Source organism: Pristis pectinata, chromosome 10 (assembly GCF_009764475.1).
Source record: "Pristis pectinata isolate sPriPec2 chromosome 10, sPriPec2.1.pri, whole genome shotgun sequence".
NCBI classification, from domain to species: domain Eukaryota; kingdom Metazoa; phylum Chordata; class Chondrichthyes; order Rhinopristiformes; family Pristidae; genus Pristis; species Pristis pectinata.
The window spans coordinates 72,133,955-72,160,417 of NC_067414.1; the positions used below are offsets into that span (position 1 = coordinate 72,133,955).

Sequence of the window (26,463 nt, forward strand, 5' to 3'; positions counted from 1 at the left end):
TTAATTTTGTAAAAATGTAAGTTTATTTTTAAAACATGCCTACTTCCATCTTACTAGGAACCCAACAGATACCCCAAAACACATCTGTTTTGGTTGTTATTTTATTTTTACTAAATAAAGATTCAAATAACCAAATCAGATCATTTCCTTACTACTCAATCAAGACTGACAACAAAGAAATAATATTTTCAGGAAAACATTACAGCATTATTGATGACTTTGAAGTCATGCCATCTCAGTCTTTGTACTTTTGGCTCAAAGGAGGTAATTAACCAGATTTTCCTTCAAACAGCAATTGGTCTAGTTCTAAACATATAAAGTCAGCTTAAAGTTGCAACAGAATGCACATTTCCAGTTTGTTCAAACTAGATGGGAGCATTTACAGCACTCGCATAAGGGACTCGGCTGACAAAAATGGAGGGACGTTATTAAATGTTGAAGACACAAACAGAATACAGTTCATATTTATCACTGTTTTCTCCACTTCAAGAGAGTGCTGGGTGTATTGTTTCATAAAGCCGCTGCACTGCCACTTCCACCATTTCTCGAAGTGGTTCATCCTCCACACTGCCCTCTTCACACACAACCATCTGTGGGCAAATATAAATAGAATAAGATACGTTTTAGATAAAAAGCAAGTGTAGGAAGAGCCAAGTTTAACAAAACTACTTTATATACTCCATTGCAAAACTTTTTAAAAATCTTCTACTTGAATGTAAATATTTAAATTTATGTCTTTTCCAAAATCTTGATTTGGAAGAATTGAATTCACATTACTTCCTATATAAGTCACTGACAGATCCTGCAGCCGACTTTAAATAGCAGCCCCCCCCCCCCCCCCCACCCAAGTATGGATGCCACAAGTTAAATAAATAGACAAGCTCCCCGTGTCTGCGTGGGTTTCCTTTGGGTGCTCCGGTTTCCTCCCACATTCCGAAGATGTACGGGTTAGGAAGTTGTGGGCATGCTGTGTTGGCACTGGAAGCCTGGCAACACTTGCGGGCTGCCCCCAGAACAATTTACGCAAAAGATGCATTTCACTGTGTGTTTTAATGTACATGTGACTAATAAAAATATCTTATCTTATATGTTAGCAGGTTTAAAACACCATCTGCCTCAATGGGAATACTATATAGTGAAATACTATTTCTCCCTTTATTGTTTTTAAATTAAACAACTCCAAACTGAACAAAGGATGGTCAAAAAATCAGAATTTTCATTATTTCATTTTGATTTTGGTTAAAAGAAAGTCCCTGCTCCTATTACAGGATCATTAAGATTAGCTCAGGGGACATAAAATATTTTGTTTACAATGTCAGCAAAAAGTATTTACAGATCAGGAAATCATAAGCTAAGAGGAAAAGGTTAGGAGGTGGTTAGGAGGAGGAGGAGGAGCTGGTTAGGAGGAGGAGGAGGAGGAGGTTAGGAGGAGGGGGAGGTTAGGAGGAGGAGGAGGAGGGGGAGGTGAGGAGGAGGAGGAGGTGGAGAGGAGGAGGAGGAGGAGGAGGAGGAGGAGGAGGAGGAAAGAAGAAAGAGAAAGTTGAGCTCACCAGCTCTAACATGCTGCAGCTGCATCTCAGTGCTGGCTGTTAAACTCTTAATCCACAATAAAATTAACCCGTAATAAAATCTCGGTTACCCCCATGCACAAACTCACTCTCAACACACATAGGCACAGGAGTGCAACCTTTATGATATTATAGAAAACATGTTGCCATTGCTTCATTTGAAGTCCAAATCAAACAAAAGGAAGATGCATTTTTACAGTGCATCACTTCGGGTATTTAAGATAACTTTTACAGCTAATGATGCACTTCTGAACTTTAGCCATTGTGGAAAGGGAAATATAATAACCAATTAGTGCACAGCAGTTGTGAAGTAATGACCAGATAATCTGTTTTAGTGCTGTTGGTTAAGTGATAAGTATTTCCAGATCTTTATTTAGAAGGTGTTGGGTTTGTTTTTACGCTAGGGCAGGACCTCACTTTAATGTCTTATCCGAAGAGAAGCAATTGCCTTATGTTGGACTTTGCGCTTTGAGGAAAAGGATTTTGCTTTGATGGGCTTCAACCAATAATCAATCTGCTGGAGGAACTCAGCAGGTCGAGCAGCATCTGTGGGAGGAAAGGAATTGTCAACGTTTCAGGTCGAAACCGTGCATCAGGACCCGAAATGTCGACAATTCCTTTCCCCCAACAGAGTCTGCTTGACCCATTGAGTTTGTCCAGCAGATTGTTTGTTGCTCCAGATTCCACAGAACCATAGAACAACAGATCACAATACAGGCCCTTCGGCTCACCATGTTGTGCCAACCTTTAAACCACGCCTAAGACTACCTAACCCCTTCCTCCCACATATCCCCCTATTTTAAATTCCTCCATTTGTTTATCTAACAATCTCTTGAACTTGACCAACATATCTGCCTCCACCACTACCCCAGGCAGCACATTCCATGCACCAACCACTCTCTGGGTGAAAAACCTCCCTCTGATATCTCCCATGAACTTCCCACCCATTACTTTAAAGCCATGCCCTCTTGTATTGAGCATTGGTGCCCTGGAAAACAGGCGCTGGCTGTCTACTCTATCTATTCCTCTTAATATTTTGTACACCTCTATCATGTCTCCCTTCATCCTCCTTCTCTCTAATGAGTAAAGCCCTAGCTCCCTTAGTCTCTCCTCATAATCCATACTCTCTAATCCAGGCAGCATCTTGGTAAATCTCCTCTGCACCCTTTCCAACGCTTCCACATCCTTCCTATAATGAGGCAACCAGAACTGGACACAGTACTCCAAGTGTGGTCTAACCAGAGTTTTGCAGAGCATTACCTCATGGCTCTTAAATTCGATCCCACGACTTATGAAAGCTAACATCCCATAAGCTTTCTTAACTACCCTATCCACCTGTGAGGCAACTTTCAGTGATCTGTGGATATGAACCCCCAGATCCCTCTGCTCCTCCACACTACCCAGAATCCTGCCATTAACCTTGTACTCCACCTTGGAGTTTGCCCTACCAAAGTGTACCACCTCACACTTCTCCAGATTGAACTCCATCTGCCATTTCTCAGCCCAGCTCTGCATCCTATCAATAGCCCTCTGCAAGCTTTGACAGTCCTCCACACTATCCACAACAACACCGACCTTTGTGTCGTCTGCAAACTTGCTAACCCACCCTTCAACCCCCTCATCCAAGTCATTAATAAATATCATGAAAAGTAGAGGTCCCAGAACCGATCCTTGTGGGACACCACTAGTCACAGCCCTCCAATCCAAATGCACTCCCTCCATCACAACCCTCTGCTTTCTACAGGCAAGGCAATTCTGAATCCACACAGCCAAGCCTCCCTGGATCCCATGCTCTCTGACCTTCTGAAGAAGCCTACCATCAAACGCCTTACTAAAATCCATGTAGACCACATCTACTGCATTACCCTCATCAATCTTCCTGGTCACCTCCTCAAAGAACCCTATCAGGCTTGTGAGACAAGATCTTCCCTTCACAAAGCCATGCTGGCTGTCCCTAATCAGTCCATGATTCCCTAAATGCTCATAGATCCTATCTCTTAGAATCCTTTCCAACAGCTTGCCCAATGCAGACGTAAGGCTCACTGGTCTGTAATTCCCTGGACTATCCCTACTACCTTTTTTGAATAAGGGGACAACATTTGCCACCCTCCAATCCTCTGGTACCATTGCCGTGAACAACGAGGACTCAAAGATCCTAGCCAACGGTTCAGCAATCTCCTCCCTCGCCTCGCGGAGCAGCCTGGGGAATATTCCATCAGGCCCAGCATCTGCAGTCTCTTGTGTCTTCAACCAATAACCCTATGACTTGGAACAAGTGTGCTGTCACTGAGCAGTGGCTGAAAGCAACACTATTATTACCAATACACAAAACTGTACTACAGGCCATCCCTGGGTAATGAATTGGATCCATTTTTACAGACGTCCATAAGTCAATTTTGTCCACAAATCTGAAAATACACAAACCTTCTTAATACAGTAACCATACCTCCACAGTACTGTAATGAATGTTGTTGATGCGGGCCAATTAACATGAACATTTATTGTTTTCCCCCATCTAGTTACAATGGTACAGAATCAGGATGTCCCACACTCATTGGCTGGTTCCGATGGGCTTGCATGTTATATTGTTTAATAGATCATCGTTAAACAAGTCAAAAGAAGCGATTGCTTGTCTCCCACGGTAATACTGGCAGCCTGTATCCTTAAGTGACAGTGATGTCTGGTTACTGCAGGAAGGTTACATGTAAACATGGGTATTTTTCCCCAAGACTGATTCTCATTTGAATTTAATAATATTTCTGGGAGCTTGTTCGTACACATGGGGTATTCATAAGTCGGGCATTCATAACCTGGAGAAGGCTTATATCATCCACAAAATAATCCTTCCCTCCCCTCCACCTCAGAAAAATCACTGAATGAGGGCACACTTTGAAAACCAGTTTAAAATTAATGGTAATATTTAAACTCTAAACACATTTAACTAGTGGATACATCAGAATTATAAAGCTAACTTAGAAACATAGAACACATTTTGAAACTCAAATGGAGACCGATCACAGTAAGAAATAATATACTAAAGCTCTAAAAAGCATTGGTCGAATTAATTTGAATAAAAATGCTGTGATCAAGAACTTTGTGGATGTGAAGTTAGTCTAGCAGAGGTCAAGGTGTCCATTGATCAATCAATCCTCTCTCTGCAGTCCTCACCCAAACCAGATGTGTAACACCCAAGTCACCTTTATGGCACATAAACCTAAATCTGTATTCCCTTTAGAAGTTTTAGCATACCACAAAAAAGTTAAGTGATATTTCTACAGAAATTTCAACCACAAATGAGAGCAGTGCAAAGCACAAAAATAATTTGAAATTTACATCTTGCGTGCAAAATTGTTGCCTCTTCAATTTGTTAACTCCCAGTGCACTTAGGCATATTGAAGCAAGCCACTTGATATGTTTACTCAGCCCAGAAAAGAGTCTGAACATGCAAAGGATGCCAAGATGAAGTGGTTCTATTTAGCTTTTCCTGCCGACTATGCACATTTCCTACATAAGGAGGCAGGTTCTGAATCTGCAGTCTTATCCATCTGCTTATGTAAGCACCAACAAGCCAGAACTAATACCTAGGAACAGATGGAGGGTGTGGCAATGTTTTAGCTAATCAACAAGTAATAAAAGCATTCCTCCCATCCTGCACATCAATAAGTGCCTTAGCTGGTAATAAAAGCTGTGAATACTTGCCCGTGTATCAAGAGAAATATTTGCTGCCTTTCCATCCACTGTTACAGAGAGAGTATTGCCAGTATTAGATTTGGATACACAATCCTGGCCAAACATATCTCTAAAAAAAAGAAAGTAAATGTTGTAGGCAAATTGCATTTTCAAATGGACTCAAAGAAAATCAAAACATATCACAGCTGGTCTTTTCATTGTTCATATGAACTGTCACAAAAGGACATCTATGATATAGTTCAGACAACAATGAATTTAGCAGCAATGCCGACTAAATGTACACTTTTTATTTAGAGTGTAATATTGTTATTAATTTGTAGGTTCAGTTTTACATGTGATAGCATTTGTCACAATTGCAAATGCAATGGGGCTAAAGCAAGAAAGGTTCACATCTATTTTTCACCTGGCATGTGCAAACCATCACTGAGGGCTGCATGGAAAGGAGGAGAAATTATTCCTATTTCATGGCAGGTGAATTAACTTTGTTATATGCAAAATTCTGGGAATCATGACACTAGAAGCAAGAATATTTTTGTTGGAAAATTCCACACAATCTGGAAGCTCACTGACATACTACCAGAACACCAAATGCTGAATGCAAAGACTCCTATGGGAGCTGCTTCTGTAGCTAATGTAGGTAAACGAAGCTGCAGGTAAGATCTCCTTTTTTAAAAAAATATTCAACTGGTGAGTTCACTGTATTACAAGTATATTGCTACATTAGTTATCTTCCACTTGAAAAGTTCAACATCACAGCAAGTACATTACAACATCCTTCCTTGTAGAACAGTACATGCAGTGGAGGGACAAAAGCTTGCAGAATTCAAACAAAATAAAGTGACCTACTCCAGCATAACCTCCAACCTCTTTGCGTATGTTTCCTTGTCAACTTTTTTGTTTGCACTTTGTTGCATGACTAAAGAAAACAGAAATAGTTAGGTATCCATTTATTCAATAAAGTAGCACTTTAAGAAGCAGATCAGAAATGCTAATTGGAAATCAACTCCCAAATGTTGATTTATATGGCAGACAACATTAAAGAGAATCTAAAATATTTTTAAAAAATCAACACAATTCTTACTAGAAAACAAGTGTTCAACAATGCATGTTTTGAATTAGGGTGACCATGTGCAGCAAGAACTTGAATGCTACTGAATGAACTACTTGGCTGAGTATTGCTGATTTCAATTAAATAATAAGTTTATATTTCCTGTTGCATACTTTAAAATGCAGATATCAGTTTGCTTGGTGTCCTTTAGTTGGACAAAATCCCTACCTGCATTGTTGTAGTACAATGAATAGGCTCCTTACAGGATCCAATCAAAATACACTAAAGTATAATCAGCAATAAATTTTAATTTATCATTATAATTAATCACTAATACTTCCTTCATGGCCAGGGTACAATGGACTGACTTGTGTTATACTAAGATATACTGGTCATAAACTTCATCCATGATCTACTCTGAGCCAACAACTTCAGTTAATTCAGTCAATTAATGTACAACATCATCCAGAGACCTAGGAAGAAAAAAGTCAACTCTATTCCCTGCTCTGATTCCCAGTCAGTAACTCTGTTGAAGATGTGCATATTGATGTTCTACGAGGTCCATCTTATAGTTGGAGAATTAACTCACATGGTACCAGAACATCTAACTGGGCACTGTGCTAGAACAACTAACTGGGCGCAGTACTATAATGACTAACTGGCACTCTTGGACTCAGCCCCTGAATAAGTTGATGTTTTCAGGAGGTAAAAAGTATTGTTTTTCATTAAAGAAAGACAGTACATGAAGGGCAAATAAATGAAGTTACGGAAATTGGCATACCTTTCTGTGCTTTAGGGTTTGACTGCACTTCCAGAATCACTGTCATTACTGCATCAGCGTACATGTCATTTAATGGGTTTGCCACCCACTGTGAAGCAAAAAAAATAGAAAGGCAAGATTTCTGAAAGATCAAACTATTTATTTAATTGCCCTGCTGTTTATTAACTAGCTTAAAGGTCACTGACAAAAGTTTATTTGGAAAAAATACATTATACATAAAAAGGCAAGAACAGTAATCAAAGTTGTCATATTAATTTCTGATAAAAACAATTCAGAGTCACCTAAAAAAGGCAACGCAATTAAAAGTACCCATGATCAGTAGGTCTATGATGACTACTGAGACACGGTGTGTATTGATAGCTTGGTTCAACTGATAGTTCCAAATAATGAGCAACAGTTGCGGGTTCTCAAATTGCACACATGGTTTGGGCTGATGCTTCAACACAGTACCGAGGTAGTGCTGCATTTTGGATGATTATTTAATATGGGCCCTTCTAAGTTGAACAGAAGAGGTCCTCAGGAACTGTTTAAGGTACAAAGGAGTTCTTCAAGCACGAAGAACAGATCTGCAAGAGATTAACTGGTTATTTATCGCACTGCTGTTTGAGAAAACTTGCAGTGTGCAACTTTGCTGTAAGATATGCTTACATATCCATACACCTTACAGTTTATAGTCTGCGCACCACTTTCTGACTTTTCAATTTCATGAAAGGGACAATGCAGATAAATGTTTTTCTCTATTTCACAGGCAGGTATGCAATTCACTTGACCATATTAATTCTGAAAAAAAAAGAACAAAAGAAAATAAATTAAATGAACACATTGGCAAAGCTCACCTCCAGCATAACCATGCCTGGCTCCTGAATCACTGTGATTGCTTTGAAGACCCTCAGTGCTGGTTTTTCCTGAACTTCTATTTCTTCCACGTCATCTGAGAAGTAACAAGATACTCAATTAGAATGTTTACCTTTTTAATTAAAAAATTGTTACAACTGAAAAAACTGATCTTTGAACAAATGCAATATTTACAACACTAGGATATTGCAATCAGGTTATATTTGTATATGTTGTAGTGCAACCAAGTTCAATCAAGACACAATGACAAAACAGGACCAAATTTTGAAAGAAGTTCAAGTACTTGAAATAAAGCAATTTTCTTCCTTGCTGACTGAATGAGCAAAATGCACTAATTGCCCAGTATAGCAATAAGCTATTTGGAGCAGAATAAACACATTTTAGATTCATTGTGGTGAAATAGCTTTTCTGAGCAGGCAATTGAGGAGCTAAACAACTGATTTTACCACTTCTGGTATAAGCAAGCAAGGCTAAAAGGCCCTTTGATGGTAGTTCAGTGATCTAGTGAGAAAGTGAAAACACCCAGGGTAATTATGGCCAGTATTACCAGCAACCAGAGAACAAATAATTTTTCAAAACCCAAGAAGCAATAGAAGCACTAGTACAAATCTCTGATACACTATTGCCCAGGTGGCAATGATCTGAGAAACAACAGACTTGACTGTAATATTTTGCACAATTAAATACCTTGCAGATTCACAGAGTCTGGATTCAAGTGAAAAAGAACCATTTCGACAAGCTAGGAGAAAGTGGCCGATGCCCAAGAAATCTTATCCAAGGAGAAAGCAGGAAATGTGATCGAGTAGCTGTCATTACCAACCTGCAAGAGTTTGGAGGTGATGTGCCAATAGCATGAAAGATCCCGAGTACTGAATGGCCTGGGTCTGTGTCACTGTGCTCATTGCCAAGTCAGTGTAATCTATTACAAGAGGGAAAGACAACAGTTTGCATTTTGAGTTTGTGTACAATGAATATTAATAACTCCTGAAAACACAGATCAAATACATAAAAGTAGAAACAACAGAATTACTGATTCAAGTCTCACCTTAGAGTTTGAAAAAAATACTTCAAACCAATGATGGTTCCCAAAAGATTCCTAATTGGCATAAATTTATTTCCACTTTGCTGCCCCTCCTTCCTATTGTTTTCTTTCATAGCAATCTTCAGTGCAACTTAACCTATGAACAGCACTATCTAATGAAGGACTTCATAAGGCTGTTGGATCTATATACCAAAAGTTAGGTAAATGGGGTGGGGGATGGGGAAGGGAGGGGTTCACATTGGTGAGGTGTGCATGACGGATTTGTACTCTTTTGTACATCTTGTTCTTTTCTTTCCCAGCAATTGCTCTGAGAGTGTGGGTGACAAAGCACAACCCTATCCTGAGATTTCTTGAGAACAGAAGGAATCAGTGTGACACTGGAAACAATGTAGGATTTTCCTGTGTTGTCTTGAATAAGAATCTGGCATCTCCAAGTGTCACGTTCTGCTGCTACCTCACATGTTGTCGCATTCTTTCAAATTGGTTTTGGAATTTGCTAAGCTGCAACTCGGCATCTGCGTGTTAGAATTCCAAAACCATAATCATCTGCTTTCAGACACCTCAATAAATGTTTTAGATGTGGCATTAAAAGGACTGATATTGAAATCTGAAGATACCAAAATTATGGAGCTTGCAAAACTATGAGGCAGGATGACAGAGGACATATTTAATGGAGTGTAAAGTAAGTGGTAAGGCTGGTGATGAAAGCAGTTTCATGTGTAAAAAATGCAGTTTTGGAAAAGAGAAAGCAAGTATATGCTAAATAATATATATCTTTAAAAAAAACCTATTCAAGGTCCCTCTTCCTGGTCACCATCCCTGAAATGTGAATGTCAAAGGAGGACCGGACAAGGTGCAGCTTCAATGCCCCTGACACGTACCTTCAAAGGTCAGGGTTGACTATCAGCCAGTAAGGTAGCAGGAGAAGGCTGGTGCCTGTGGAGCCCTTGCTTCCCTTTCCTCCCACTCACCATCCCCACCATCCCAGTAAACGGTCAATGCTTTTGGAACAGCAGAGAATTTTTCCTGAGGACCACTACAAATTTACTAATATTATGCACAATGAATGAAATAAAATTTAAAGAAAATTGATGCAAATTAATTTGTACTATATCACAGTTGCTAGCATCCTCCAGTTCAAGAAGGGTAGAGAAAGTTATTTACAAAATTATTTTTATCTTTAGAGAGCATACTTTTATAGTTTAGAGTAGCCAAATTTTTCTAAATGTGGGAGACAGACAGTCACCTTTAAATAAAATGGATCAACATTTTCCAACATAGATTAAAGCAAATCACAACTCAGAGAATGGGTGATCTCACAACTAACATAGTCTTAGCTAGGAGCAGGCTTTATACTATTCGTGAATTTAACAAGTGGCTCTACTTCTGAAGAAGTTGGGACAACTCTTATCCTTAGTCATATCCTAATATAACATTCTGCACTCTTTGCCTTAAAGCCAAAAATTAACTATTGGAAGATGGTGAACACATTTACTTACTGGATAGGTCAGAAGGGATAAGTATGTGATAGTTGAAGTTTCTTTTTACAAGTATCCCTGAGATCCTTTGACCTTGGTCAGCTTTTTTGTCTGCCAATGAGCCCATCACCTGTTAAAGACATTAAAATAAGGATTAAAATATAATAGGATACAACTTCCTCTAACTTTCTGCATAGAACAACTTGTCAGTCAACCTGGAATCACTTTGAACTCAGCAAATACAGCCCAAGGACAATCTGTGGGAAGAATCTGATCAGAAATCTGAACAATTTAACAATGTGACAGAAATTTTCAACAAGTTAAAGAACCAAATCATACCCAACTGAGATTGAGTCTGTTGTGGTCTTTTTGTTTGATATCATGGCTTGCCTGACATCATGAAGTAAACTTAAGATGGAGACAAATTTCTCTCAGCAGCCAAAAAATGAAGACAGTGCTCCAAAGTTCCTCTCAATTGACAGAGTCAAAAGCTTTTGTGCAGGTCATGTATATGTTAATGTTTTATTCCATTTAACTACCTAATATGGGTAAATACCCAGATGCAGCTTTTAATTGATTTGAATATGGAATTGAGTCTAAAGATCTGCAGTCTCTCTCTGGTAATTAGAAAAGTTTGTTCTATGCTGTTCACATTATTTTGCCCCTCAGCTTAGCAAGAAAGGTTATAATGCAATAGAAAGCAAAGATATCACTTAGGTGATTAAAACAACAAAAAATGAAAACTATTACGTGCTCCATGCCAAAGGCTCTGAGTTATAAGAAATATCTAATTCAAATATTTGACAAACAACAAAAAATTGAAAATGAAAGTCATGAAAATATTATTCCCCCAGTAAAAAAAATTAGATGTTTCTGGAGGAACAAAACTTCATCGTCAATGTATACATGTACTTTGAGAGCAGAATTAAACATTAAAAAAACAATTTTAAATTTCTCTCTGGGCATCAGTAGAAATGAAAAATAACACCAGTTCATCTGATCTGACAAAATTACAATACCATCGACATCCTGATTTAAGTAAACGTAATGCTAAAATGTTCACCCAGCACACATTCATAATTACACTTGTTACAAGTCTACCATTTCATGCTATATCCAGAAAACACGTATCAACTAGCAGATGGAAGGAACCTTAGCAGTTAATAAGTTAGTCTAAATACACATGGTAATTGTCTCAACCTTAGATGCAATGCTGTTTCATTACAAGACCGCCTTCTTAGACAAATTGAGATGCGAATTCACCACCTTACACTAAGATTTGTGCAACCTGATTCCAAAATTGCAGTCTAACAAAACCATGAGAGAATAATTAACTCCAGTTGAGATATTTATCTGTATGAATACTTTCACAATTAGTTCTGGATATATAACATTTATTAGAGTCTGAGATCACGGCTTCAGTGGGTTAACCTACAAACAGCTATGCAGTGAAGTCCCAATTTTCCTTGGTTTATTTCAGCCCTGGTACTCATTTTGAAGAGATAAAATAAGTTGCCTAAGAAATTAATAATCATAAATCAGGAAGAGGTTGACAGCCACAGGAGAAAATAGTAAAAGAATTTGAAAAGATTAAAAAATAATGCTCTAGTTGACAGATATCCTTCAGAAGAGAGTGAAACCCTATTGTAATTACCTTGGCAAGTTTTTCACCTCTGAAGTACAATGTCACAGCTTCAGTGTTACGTGGGTTGTGGACCTCAATATGAACCTCATCATTGTCTTCATATTCCCGGATAAGTGCTGCCTTCAGTCTGGCCATTTCATTCTGTTCTCCGTGGACAAGCAACTACAAGAAATCCCAGATTTTCCACAAAGGGAAGGAAATTAATGTACTGCATTTTACAAAATCAGACAAATAACAGATATCTTAATTTCATCAAAGATTAAATCAGAATAGCCAAATCTTGAATACTTAAGTAAAATAAGGCAACAAAATGTGCAATGCTAACACGTTCTCAATCTGGTCACTCCTTAGGGGAAGACAACTTCTGGAAGACACCTCAGTTGTTGGGAAAGACAACTAACCATTATCTTTAATACCAATCCCAGTAAATGTCTGCTGGAACAAGTTCATGGGCAGACATGGATAGTGCTCAAATGTGATTTGCTGTCTCCCTAAAACACTCAAGAAATGGATTTTCAACACTAACAGATAAAGTCTATGACAGAGTCATCATTTGTGGAACTACATTCTAATATGGGACAGCACTTTGTGAAAGATGAAGAGGGAATATCAATCGAACATTCTTATAGTTCAGTACTGACCACATGTGGTGGCTTTAATGCACGAATAAATTCGCTTGTCTGTTGGTAATCTGTATGCGCAGAGAATGAAATGTAATCTACTGACATCTTCAATGGTAACTTCTGTCCAGACATGGTTGTTACTTCCTCAGGCTCTGACATAATGTGCTGAAATTATGAAAAACAATATTAACATGGATAATATGCCATTGTTTGCAAAATAATTAAGTATGCTTAGTATACTGTCAGCAACGTAAAAAAGTCAGCAGCTCCTGCGTTTCTTCACTATGATAGAGACACTTCCACAAGTAACAAAAATGATCCCTTTGCCTTGAAATGTATATACGTTCTCAAATCTTATTCAGTACCATTTATGTTAATTGTGAACATTTTAGTAGACTCATGGAAATAGCCACAGCAATCTTGTAATTGTGAATAACCATCCTATATTCCATAAGAGGACACTGATCAGCACAAACCTGAAGTCTGGTTAATTATGGACACAAGAGGCAGAGAGACAGTATAATGCACACTTGCATCCTTTACTGGTTAGTACCAACAGCAATGAACAAGGGGTGCTAGTCATTGGTAACATCACAACCAAGGTTGGCTTCTTCTCTAAGAAACAACTGAGGATCAGAGGACTGTGTCAATACTTGTCTAGGGGCACAGTAACAAATCGACTCCCAAATAATTTTTCAGTGGGAGATGCTTAGCCGTCCCTTGGCATTTTGTGGGAGCACTGCCAATGTTGGAAATTTGAAAATGTGGCATCAGTTACATATTTTGGGCAAGTTGAAGCTTAAAATGCAGAACATTTGGATTCAATTGAAATTAAATACAAATATGCATTTTGAGAAGTTTTGCATTATTACTTTGCATACCTTAGCAAGTGTACCTTCAACACAATAACCTGCAATAATGACGCCATTCCTCTTATCAGTGCACCAACTTTCAAACAATTCCCTGGATAAACCACTTTGCATCATACCAGGAGAGGCCATCACCACACTTGGACCAATGTCATCAAAATGATCCATACTCTTCAAAAAGAAAATAGCATTGTAAAAAGTGAAACATTGACAATGATCATAAAATCTCTACCTATTTCTCAATATTCTCTTTGATTTATCAGTACACTTCTATTTTTTAAAATAGATCACATTTGCATTAAAATGAAAAAATTGAACTTTATTGGTTCAGATATCATTGAATTAATGTTTTGTCAATTTCCTCACCAGCCCCCATTATTGCCTCCTGAATCAGACTGCTTATGGATGATTTGTGATGTATTTTGGACAGACAAAGAAACGCGCTGACATTGCCCAAACATTTTTACTTACAATCAGCCCAATTGACTTGAAACTAAAAAGTGGAAAATGGTGTAAATAATCAGCTGATCATGCAACATCCATGCAGAAGGAAGAGGTCAATAAACTGAAATTCTGACCATTTCTCTCTCCAAAAATGTTGCCCAGCCTGCTGAGTATTTCCACTATTTTCAGTTTTTAATTTCAGGTGTCTAACATCAGCTGCATTTTGATTCTGAATTCCAAGTTGTTCCTCTAAACCCATCACATCACAGTCTTCATTAGCTTTGCTTTGGAAAGATGCAATTCCAAATGTTTAAAAAAACTATAAGCTGAATTGAAAATTTTCACATATGTCGGCTGAATTCAGATAGCAACAGTTCTTACCTTTAGGTTGCTGATGTGTTTGAAGACAAAAGGATTATTAATACTGATTTGTTTTCGAATTTTTTCATTCATGGCATTGACATAGGTTTGATACACAGCCATACATTTTTTTGCCAGGGATGAGGCATAATAAATGGGGATGTCATGTAGTTCAGGATGGTTCTGCCAATATTCATCTATTGTGTAAAAGTAAAATAATAATAAGTTTTCCATCGTTACCGCTTTGTTGCATCTTTCAATTCATTACAGCACAGGAACAGGCCTTCAGCCCACAATATCTGTCCCAACCATGATACCAATTTAAACTAACCCCATCTGCCTGCACATGATTTATACCCCTCCATTGTCTGTTTCTGTTCATGTGCCTGTCTAAATACCTCTTAAATGTTGTTATCATATCTGTTCCACTCCCTCCCTGGCAGCACATTCCAGGCACCTACCATTCTCTGTGTAAAAAAACTTGCATTGCAAATCTCCTTTAAACTTTCCCCCTCTCATTTTAAAACTATGCCCTCTTGATATCTCCATCCTGGGAAAAAGACCCCATCTACCCTCTCTATTTTATATACTTCTATCAGGTCGCCCCTCAGCCTCTGAAGCACCAGAGAAAACAATCCAAGTTTGTCCAACCTCTCCTTATAGCTGATACTCTCTTATCCAGTCAATATCCTGGTGAACCTCTCTAAATCTTCCGCAACCTTCCTGCAATGCAGCAACCAGAACTGCACAATACTCCAAACCAACGTTTTATACAGCTGCAACATGACTTCCTGACTTTTATGTTCAATGCCCTGACTAAAGAAGGCAAGCATGCCATATGCCTTCTTTATCACCCTATCTACTTGTGTTGCCACTTTCAGGGAGCTATGGACTTGGAGCCCAATATCCCTCTGTACGTCAATGGTTCTAAGGGCAGGCATGGTAGTATAGCGATTAGCATAATGCTATTACAGCACCAGTGACCCAGGTTCAATTCTGGCCACTGTCTGGCCACTGTCTGTACATTCTCCCCATGTCTGCGTGGGTTTCCCCCAGGTGCTCCAGTTTCCTCTCATATTCCAAAAGACACACAGATTAGGAAGTTGTGGGCATGCTATGTTGGCGCTGGAAGCGTGGCGACACTTGTGGGCTGCCCCCAGAACACACTACGCAAAAGATGCATTTCACTGTATGTTTTGATATACATCTGACTAACAAAGATATCTTAATCTTATTTACTGTATACTTTCCTCTTACATTTGACCTCCCAAGTGCAACACCTCACATTTGTCCAGATTAAACTCCATCTACTAGTTTTCTGTTCGTATCTGGAGCTGATCTACAACCTTCCTCACTATCCACAACTCCACCAATTTTTGTGTCGTCTACAAACTTACCAGTCAGCCCAGCTACATTTTCGTCCAAATCATTTACTGTATACAGTATATAATCACAAACAACAGAGGTCCCAGCACTGATTCCTGCAGAACACCACTGGACACAGACCTCCAGTCAGAATAACACCGCTCCACCACTACCCTCTGTCTTCTATGACCAAGCCAATTTTGTATCCAGCTTTCCAAGTCACCGTGGATCCCATGTGCCTTCGTCTTTTGGATCAGCCTACCCTGAAGGGCTTTGTCGAATGCTTTACTAAAGTCCATGTCCACAACATCCCACTGCCCTACCCTCAATCATCATCATCACCTCAAAACAATCAAGTTTGTGAGACATGACATTCCCTCGTACAAAGCCATGATGACAATCCCTAATAAGTCCATGCTTTTCCAGATGAGAGTAGACCTTATCCCTAAAAACGTTCTCCAATAATTTCCCTAACACTGATGTAAAGCTCACTGGCCTATAATTTCCTGGTTTGTCTCTACTACCCTTCCTAAACAAAGAAACAACATTGGCTATTCTCCAATCATCTGGGACTTTGCCTGCTTGTCAAGGTCCCAGCAATCTCCCCTCTTGCCTCTCTCAATAACCTCTCTACATACTGTGCTAAGAAACCATCCTGGGTGCACTTAACAAATCTTGCCCCATCTAAGCCTCTGGCACTAAGGGAATCCTAGTCAATATTGGGGACATTAAAGTCATCCACTACAAGAAGCCTGCTGCTTTTACACCTTTCCAATAATCTGCCTACATATCTGTTTCTCTATGTAACACTGGCTATAACAATACGAAGGTGCAAGGCCTTGAAAAACTTTGAACACATGGTTGATAATTTTTGATGTATGGCATTGGAAAACCAAGTGCCACTATTCAACAATGGTTAGAGAATGTTAGGAATGAAGGTGGGTAACATCATGCAAATAAAAGCAGGCAGACTATGTGCTGGAGGGGATACAGGGTCAGATGTTCGACTCGAGATCAAAAAGGACACTACAGCTGTTGAAGATGCTGATTCCACTTGAGTTAGCAGATATTTGGTGTCAATTATACAACAAGGTGGCTGCAGAAAGGTCAAAGAGAAAAACTGAACCATAGTCAGTCATGGGTGCCATATATGACTTTGATTTAAGTTGTTGCAGTAAAGTTTCAACTTCATTGAGCTTCAAAAGACCAAATAGTGAGCAGAGGTATTTTTCTAGTATATAACCCCAAATCAAAATATTGTGCTGTTAAGCAAGAAGTGAAATATTCAACTTAATTTGACGCATCCACACTCTTTCACATTTAATCAACATTTAAATAGTGTTTGTAAAGTCAACTGGAAGTATTAGTCAAAGTATCCCACTCATAAATTAAATATCTTAAAAGCTGTCTTGCTAGCAAAGATTCTCTTCAAGGACTACCTTCAGTTAATGCAGAATCAAGCATCATTTGCTCAACCAGTACAACTGAAAATTTCTCCAATCTTTGTAATTCCAGAGTTACCACTGATAAAAGCTATAATTATAGATGGTTTCATCTGCCCTGATTAAAGATGGTCTCAGCTCCCCTTGAGTGCTTTCATCTACTTTTTATATGAATTTACTAAACACCAACAAGAATGGAGACATAAATTACAAATCTGCAATTACACTCACCTAAAATCAGCAGCAGCTCTTGTGCACGGCCTAGAGCAAAGACAGGGATGAGGCAGCGTCCTCCACGATTCACAATATCGTGTACGGTGTTACAGAATCGAGCTTCACGCTCCTCACGTTTCTCATGGATGTGAGTACCATATGTGGATTCCTGTATAAAATCGGAAATACAATGTTGACAATGTAATGAACATATGAGCACGAGGAACTGAATCAGCAGTAGACTGTTCGGCCCTTGCTCCCACATTCAATTGTTTACCTCAGAGCTACTTTCCAGCACTAACCCCATATCACTCTGTTCCCTTATTATCTAAAGATCTATCTATCTCTTTCTTGAAGAAACTCAACAACCAAGTCCCCACATCTCTCTTGGGTAAAGAATTCCAAAGATTCACAATACTTCTTAGGTTAATTAGCACTGTAAATTGCCCATAGCAGTAGAATTTGGGGGAAGTTGCTGAATGGCTGACCCTTTATTCTGAGGCTTTTGACCTCTGCTTCCAGAGGTGAAAACATAAGAAACAGGAGCAGTCATTTGGCCTCTCACGCCAGCTCCACCATTCAATAAGAAGATGGCTGATTCAATCCTGCCTCACCATTTCCTTCCTGTTCTCTCCCTATACCTTTTGACTCCTTTGCAGTTCAAATATCTGTTAATCTTCACCTTAAATATATTCACTGGCTCTATCTTCAGAACTGTCCAGAGTAGAAACTTCTAAAGAGCCATGACCCCCTGAGGCAAGAAATTCCTCCCCATTTTTCTTAAATGGGGGCCTTCTTATTCTGAAACTATGTCTCTTGTTCTGGACACATCTACCAAGGGAAACATCCATTCAGCATCCACCCTGCTAATCCTGCTCAGAATCTTAACTGCTTTAATAAGATCACCTCTCATTCCTTTAAACTTCACTATACATTGGCCCAACTTTTTCAACATCTCTTTATATGTCAATTCAGCAATCAATGTATTGAACCTACTCTGCACTGCCTCAAAGGCAAGTTTATCCTTCCTTAAATGTGGAGACCAAAACTGTACGTTGGACTCCAGGTGTAGTCTTGCTAGGACCCTGTAAAGCTGCATCAAAATCTCCCTACTTTTATACTCCATGCCCTTTGCAATAAAGGATTACATTCTATTAGCCTTCCTGACTACCTGATGCACCAGTATGCCAACCCTCTGCTTCATTCACTAGGACCACCAGATCCCTCTGTAGTGCAAAATAGACCTTGGGCCTCAATTTTTTTCCCTCAATGCTGAATTGTGATAAAGTAAACCAAATATTCCTGTTAATGGCATGCACTTATATGAACGTGCTAATCAACCAACAAATTAAAAGATATGCTATGAGTTGCAGATCTCCAGAACTCACTAACAACCATTTGCCATGCATGAACAGCATCTTGCCCTGAACCTCACCAATATTTCTTAGAATTTGCTGGTTTTAACAATAAACTTACTGTAGACAATTAGGGTCATAATTAATAGTCCAATCTCCCTTGTGCAATGAAAAAAATTGGCAATGCATTAGCAATTTGGTCTAAATGTAAGAAATCCTGCAGTTTTACTGATTTTCCAAGGAGTAAAAGCTGATGGAGCTGGTCATTTAGCAAGACTTTAAGACAACTGGGTACTGCAATTTAAATAAACGGAATAATGTTTTCCATGAATCTGGTATTTCCTTTCTCTTAACAAATGCACACACAATTCAATGCACCTGAAATAAGCTGCATTACTTACTGATACTGCAGCCCATTTCTAAACATTCTGCTAGTTTGGTTAAAAAAATGTGGAGTAATCATTTGCCATAGTATTTCACATATAAGTGCACTCATTTCATTGCTGGTGACATTATTACAATTTCCTGAAGAACAAAAAGTAACTTACTATAATAAGAATATCAGGTCTGACACTGGGAATTTCAGCTGCCATTAAGTGCCTATCCTCTTGTCGTGAAAAATCTCCAGTATACAAAATCTGCATGGGAACAACAATGAAAAACATAAAGATCGGAGTATTGAAAGTAACTGAGAATGAGAAAAATTCCTTCTGTGCATTATTTGCGAAATACATTTAAAACTAACAATAGGTGGGTCACAACATTCTATCTGAATATACACTGAAATCTCCAGTGCCCCATGGAAAATTCTATAATAAGGACATTGATGTTGATCTGCAATAACAAACCGAGTTCAAAGTTTTCCGAGCATTTGCTAACATTGGCAGTACCACTATAAAGCCTTACACTAAAATTAACTAAAACCCACAGCTTTCAGACAAAGTATTCTGACGCACATCACCACAGCCTCCTTCACTTCTGCACTTGCTGTCTTAGGCCTACTATCTCCCCTCACTATAAGACAATCAACCTAAAGACAGCACTTGATCTTGCCAAACAATTGTGAAACCACAGAAAATCAATAATTATATAAAAATAATCACCGGTTCTGATGAAAGATTACTATAGAAATGATAGCTCATCATCTTTCTGTCAAGCACTGATAAACCCGTTCCTTTAGAATATTTTTATAATTTATCACCTGTATATTTTTCACATACCTTCACCCCAGCTATTTCAATCATGAACATGGCTGCTCCCAGGACATGTCCTGCATGGTAACACCAAAATTTGATTCCTGCCACATCCTTCACTTCATGAAAGTTGATTGTTTCAATCTTATCCATGCTTTCTTCTAGATCTGATTCTGTGTATAGCATATCATCTGCAGATATATTACTTAATGACAAAAAAAGCATATGTTAACCATAAATGTGTCCACTACAATATTAAGAGCTCTCATAAATCTAAGAATTAGACGGGAGATGAGGAAAAGTTTTCTCACCCAGAGGGTGGAAGGGTGGTAGAGGTATAAACCCTCATCACATTTAAAAATGTGCAGGGCCAAGGACCTAGCATTAAAATGTTAAATTAGACCGTGTAATTATTTTTCATGCATACGGGACAAATGGTCCCCTCCTGAATGTAAATTTTCTATGTATATCTGAAGTGAATCGTTGTAATGAATTGGTTGAATCCTGAGCCCTGAAAGTGCCTGCATTACATGATATCCACATCAGACAGCAGGTTTGTGCATTTGTTCAATCTCAGAGCACGAGACAAACAGACATCAATTGAAAATAGAAATGAGAGACACTAGAGACTGCAGATGCTGGCATCTGGAGCAAAAACGTGCTGGAAGAACTCAGTGGTCAGGCAGCACCTGTGGAGGCAAAGAGATGTTTGATGTTTCAGGTCGAGACCCTGCATCAGGACTGAGAGTACAGAGGGAAGATAGCTGGTATACAGAAGTGAGTGGAAGGGCTGAGACAGATGCTGATTGGTGATAGGTGGAACCAGATAAGGATAGAATAAAAATGAGATTAGCTTTCATGTCTTCAATGTTCAAATAACCTCCTACAATCAACTGCATTTCCTGTGCAACAGAAGCTCTTAAAATATAAATTGAACAAAGCATTCACACATGAAATCCCTCAGCTGAACTGTACAGAACAAGGTGGTCACGGAGTCAAAATATGGCATCGACCATCCAGGACAAAGATGAGAAGAAATGTCTTCACCCAGGGGATAGTGAAGTTTTGGAATTCTTTGATGGAACAAGCACAGGATGCCAAATGCCTAATTTGGCTTCTATTTCTTATATTAAAAGGTCTAAAAGGGAAAGGTAGCAAAAGGGAAAGTTTGAGGACAGCACAATTCACTTAGCATGAAAAATAGAACCTTTCACTCACCTGACTTTGACGTAATCAGACAACAGCCAGCGATATATAGCTTTTGTAGCATGAGTCATAAATGTTCTGCCTTTAAAACTAGTTTTTTGCAGGAACCATGGAAGCGCACCACAGTGATCTAAATGGAAACTAACAGATGATCAAATTAAAAACAGAAAAATTATTCATGTATAAATATTGTTAGATCTGTATTTACATAATCTTTGTAAACAAAAGCCATTGCTGAAAATCATGAACCAAGTTATTCATTTACTTTAACAGTGGTATATCTGCCTTCTCTGTTGTTCACATCATTAAAAAATTTTCCCTCAAGTGTTTAGAATATAGATGCTAAAATATCTCTAATGGCATGTACATGTCAAACCAATATAATTTCAGGTACAAATCCACACACAAAAATGTTAGAGGGAGAAAGACAAAGTTTACCTGACTTATATGAAAGGCTCTTTTGCTCTTGTGCAAATGAGTCACCATCTCAGCCAGAAACAGATTCACCATTCTCTTACAGGAAAGACAATTAATCTGCTTTGACTTCATTGTAAAAAGAAATCCCTGTCATGTTATGGAATCCCTTATGGAAGGTTTTAATCCGATGCATGATAGTACCTAACATATCAAGTTGAAATAGTTTATTCATGTAAATACAATCTGATTGCTAACTTAAATAAAAATTGAAAATGCTGGAAATAGTTTTGGACCTGAAACATTAACTCTGTTTCTCTTTCCACAGAATCTACCTGACCCGCTGAGTGTTTCCAGCATTTTAGGTTTTTATTTCATCTGTAGTTTTTTTAAATTCTCATTTACTGATCTCAAACTTAGTTCATAATGCCTTATAAAATCTGCAGACTACATTTCTCATAAGCACACACACACAGCTTTTGAGCCAATCTGAAAACTTACAAATAACAGTTCCAGATGGCAATTGACAAGTGATTGCCAAAATCAAAACGTACAGAATTGGACAATGTTCAATAACTGTTTGGGAGGGAGAGAGATAAAGAGAATGCTCTCTGATTGCCAGACCGTCATGATTGTTTATTTCCCCATTTTAGATCCTCAGCATATTTCACCATATGTTTCACAGGTGTATATCTGGGTTTATAGAGAACACTAAATTAAGACAGGAGGAAAAAGTTATAATGGGAAATGTAAACACTGAGTCACAGGCAAACACAATGGTGGATGGGGATGGGAGGGGTAACCGTAAAGCTATCCATGTTGGACTGGATTCAAATTTTCTGAGTGCAGAGAAACTAGGAACAAGAAGCAAAAGCATTTGCATGTCATTACAAGTTAGTTGTACAAGTAGTAATCAAAAGGACTAATAGAATATTGCTTATGTATCAAGGAGACTAGAATACAAAACTGAGGAAGCAATAATTTAATCATACAGAGCTTTGTTCAGACCTCATGGACAGTACTATGCTCAGATTTTCTATAAAAGCACAAAATGATCTGGGAAAAGGTCAAATGCAAATACATCAGAATGAGACCAGGGCATAAATTATGAACAGAGAGTTGCATAAACTCTGGTTATGCATTCTATTCTCAGAATTTAAAAAGGTTAAGTGTGATCTAGTCAAAATGATTAAAATTCAAGTCTTGAATGACGGAGAGTCATGGGCTGCTCCTGTTCATATCCTCCAATGAATAGGAGTGACCCATGGCCTTTTGTTTAATTACAACCAGGTTAATTGCATTTTTGTTTTCGCTGAAGCTCTCAAAACCATACAACTTCAACATTTGATAATGGTGCTATGTAGTGCTCTAGGACTTTTTTTGCATCTGATATTTTTGTGTGCGTGTTTGTACCTTAAATTATATTGGTTTGACATGTACACACCTTTAATAACAGTTTAGCATTAATATTCTAAACACTTGAGGAAAAAAGTTTTAGTGATGTGAATAAGAGAGAAGGCAGATATGTCATTGCTAAAGTAAATAATTCTGTTAACAATGCTGCATAAATGGAATTCGTTGTAGTCAGGGAAAAGTGGAGAAAATGTGCTAAAATCCTTTAAGATCAAAATTTCAGGTAAAGCAACTTTACTTACTGACTAATAAGGAGGAGGTCTATCTCTGCTGGGTCAATCAGATCAATGTACGGGAGGGCATCCATTCCTTCAAGACCAGGGTGTATCCCACAATCCAACTGCACAAAATTAAATTCAGATGAAGAGACATAATAAGTTGTCCACCTCAGCAGCCTCTTCAAGTTTATATTATACAAACCACAACTTTGTGATACAAAACTAATCTTCTTAATTTGACTACTCATCTTTCATTTCAAGTTTGGGCTTAATTATTTCTCCATATTCAGAAGGGGCAATGAATCCAAAGTGTTGAATCTGATTACACCGTCACATTAGAATGAAATATTTACCATTTCCCAAGTCACGAGTCACAGAGTCACATAGCACAGAAACAGGTCCTTTGGCCCAATGTCCATGCCGACCAAGATGCCTATACAAGCTAGTCCCATATGCCTGCATTTGGCCCATATCCCTCTAAATCTTTTCTATCCATGTACCTGTCCAAATGTCTTTTAAATATTGTAATTGTACCCAACTCTATAGCTTCCTCAGGCAGTTTGAGCCACCACACTCTGTGTGGAAAAAAGTTGTCCCTCAGGTCCCTTTTAAATCTTTTCTCTCTCACCTTAAACCTATGCCCTCTAGTTTATGAGTCCCTTATCCTGGGAAAAAGATTGCGACCATCCACCTTATCTATGCCCCTCATGATTTTATATCCATCTATAAGGTCACCCCTCATCTTCTACACTCTAGGAAAAAAAGTCCCAGCCTATCCAGCCTCTCGTTATAACTCAAGCTCTCCAGTCCTGGAAACATGATCATGAATCTTTTTTGCACACTTTCTAGCTTCATGACATACTTCCTATAGCTGGGTGACCAGAAATGCACATAATACTCTAATTGTGGTCTTACCATTGACCTGTACAGTTGCAACATGACATCCCAACTCCTGTACTCAATGCCCTGACCGATGAAGGCAAACGCCTCCTTCACCACCATGTCAACCCGTGTTGCCATTTTCAGGGAACTATGTACCTGTACCCCCAGGACTCTCTGCCCTACAACACTCTCCAAAGCCCTACCATTTACTGTGTATGTCCTGCCCTGGTTTAACTCCTCAAAAGGCAACACTTCGCATTTGTCCAGGTTAAATTCCATCTCCCAACTCCTCGGCCCACTTCCCCCAGTTCCTCTAGATCCTGCTGTAATCTTAGATAACCTTCTTCACTGTCCACTACACCACCAAGAGAAACAAGCAATTTGCAGACCTTTTTTTTCCAACATGTGGTTAGAAATTTCTTCTCCCAAATGGTAGTGAATCTCTGGAATTCTCTGCCCCAGAGCATGGTGGAAGCCAGATCACAAGAAATACTTAAGGTGGAGAGAGATAAATATTTGAAAGATGAGGGAGTTGAGGGTTATGGGAATTGGCACAGAAGAGGAGTTGAGGCCAGCATAGATCAGCTGTGATCATATTAAATGGTGGGGCAGATGTGTGGGGCCTGGTGGCCTACTTCTGCCGTTCTCTTGTGGTCTTTTATGAATTACATCAATGATGTCCAAAGGACATTTGCCATAATTTTCCTTTACAGGTCCTTTACAAACTGGTTTGACAAGGACTAAGTTGCAATAAATGCTGATTTGTACTAGAAAATCAATTGTTTAATAGAAAACAAGTAACTTACACCAACAAATTATCTTAAAGCTAAGTGTAAATTTTAGCAGTTAGAAAGTTATACCATGATTTTTCTTCCTTTGAATTCCACAATGATGCATGATCTTCCCACCTCTTGGCCAGCTCCTCTATTGAAGGAGAACAAAACTTTCATAAACCCATGCCAGCAAAAGCAATATATTTTACAGTAAAAATCTATGGAATTATTTGTAAGAAATTCAAACAGTAGCTTCAAATTCAAAGATTAGTTAAAATTGAAGCTTGAATTCTGCCATCACCATTGTGGCATTGGGTTGATAGTAAAAGACACATTGCTGGTGCGCAGAGGCACCGGTGTTTAAAGTGAAGGAGCTTTGCGTAGTGTGGGTGGTGTTCAAACAACAGCCTGGGGTGGGGGAGTCAGTCAGTAGGGGCAAGAGCCAGAAAGGGAGTGCTAGGGGCAAGGGGCAGAGATTGTGGGGCAGTAGGAGCAAGAGCTAGAGATGGGAGGGAGGAGCAGAAATCAGCTGGGGCAAGAGTTGCAGATGGAGGATCAGTGGGGGCAGGAGCCGAGGGGGGGGGGATCAGTGGGGGCAGGAGCCGGGGGGGGGATCAGTGGGGGCAGGAGCCAGGGGATCAGTGGGGGCAGGAGCCGGGGGGGGGATCAGTGGGGGCAGGAGCCGGGGGGGGGCATCAGTGGGGGCAGAAGCTGGGGGGGAATCAGTGGGGGCAGGAACTGGGGGGGAATCAGTGGGGGCAGGAACTGGGGGGGGATCAGTGGGGGCAGGAGCCGGGGGGGGATCAGTGGGGGCAGGAGCCGGGGGGGGATCAGTGGGGGCAGGAGCCAGGGGGGATCAGTGGGGGCAGGAGCTGGGGGGGGATCAGTGGGGGCAGGAGCTGGAGATGGGGGTCAGTGGGGGCAGGAGCCAGAGGGGATCAGTGGGGGGGCAGGAGCCAGGGGGAATCAATGGGGGCAGGAGCTGGAGATGGAGGATAAGTGGGGGCAGGAGCCGGGGAGGATCAGTGGGGGCAGGAGCTGGGGGGGATCAGTGGGGGCAGGAACCGGAGATGGGGGATCAGTGGGGGCAGGAGCTGGAGATGGGGGGATCAGTGGGGGCAGGAGCCGGGGGGGGGATCAGTGGGGGCAGGAGCCGGAGGGATCAGTGGGGGCAGGAGCTGGAGATGGGGGATCAGTGGGGGCAGGAGCCGGAGATGGGGGATCAGTGGGGGCAGGAGCTGGGGGATCAGTGGGGGCAGGAGCCGGTGGGGATCAGTGGGGGCAGGAGCCGGTGGGGATCAGTGGGGGGGGCAGGAACCGGGGGGGATCAGTGGGGGGGGGGCAGGAGCGGGGGAAGCGGGAGGACACGGGAAGTACCGGGCGGGGGAGGGAGCAGTAGGGAGAAGCTCCGCGGGGTGGGGGGTGCCGGCGGCCGAACCCACAGCGGGCGGATCAGTAGCTGGTCGCTCTCCTCCGCCGGGATCACATTCTCCGCCTTCCGCTTCGCCGACATCTCCCGCCTGCCCGGCCCGGCCCGGCCGCCGCTTCCGGTCCCGCCGCCAACGGTGTCCGGCTGGAAACCACCT

At 40.1% G+C, this 26,463-nt stretch overlaps 1 protein-coding gene across 2 annotated transcripts; it reads right to left on the minus strand.

Annotated features, from left to right (window-relative positions):
* On the minus strand, window positions 1-26,443 carry cpsf3 (cleavage and polyadenylation specific factor 3). Of its 2 annotated transcripts, XM_052024816.1 has the most exons (18): window positions 26,320-26,443; window positions 24,965-25,028; window positions 23,247-23,344; window positions 21,190-21,318; window positions 19,999-20,176; window positions 19,327-19,416; window positions 17,442-17,592; window positions 14,425-14,600; window positions 13,612-13,770; window positions 12,749-12,895; window positions 12,117-12,269; window positions 10,484-10,592; window positions 8,763-8,861; window positions 7,924-8,018; window positions 7,088-7,175; window positions 6,105-6,174; window positions 5,268-5,367; window positions 1-590 (listed from the first exon to the last, which is right to left on the minus strand). In XM_052024816.1, exons 1-18 carry the CDS (start codon window positions 26,388-26,390, stop codon window positions 486-488), a joined length of 2,082 nt encoding a protein of 693 aa, XP_051880776.1. In that variant the 5' UTR covers window positions 26,391-26,443; the 3' UTR covers window positions 1-485. The 2 variants fall into 2 exon arrangements, with proteins under 2 accessions (XP_051880776.1, XP_051880778.1); XM_052024818.1 differs by lacking the exons at window positions 23,247-23,344; window positions 24,965-25,028; window positions 26,320-26,443 and having other exon boundaries at window positions 19,999-20,048; window positions 21,190-21,241.
* Between the last annotated feature and the right edge of the window lie 20 nt (window positions 26,444-26,463).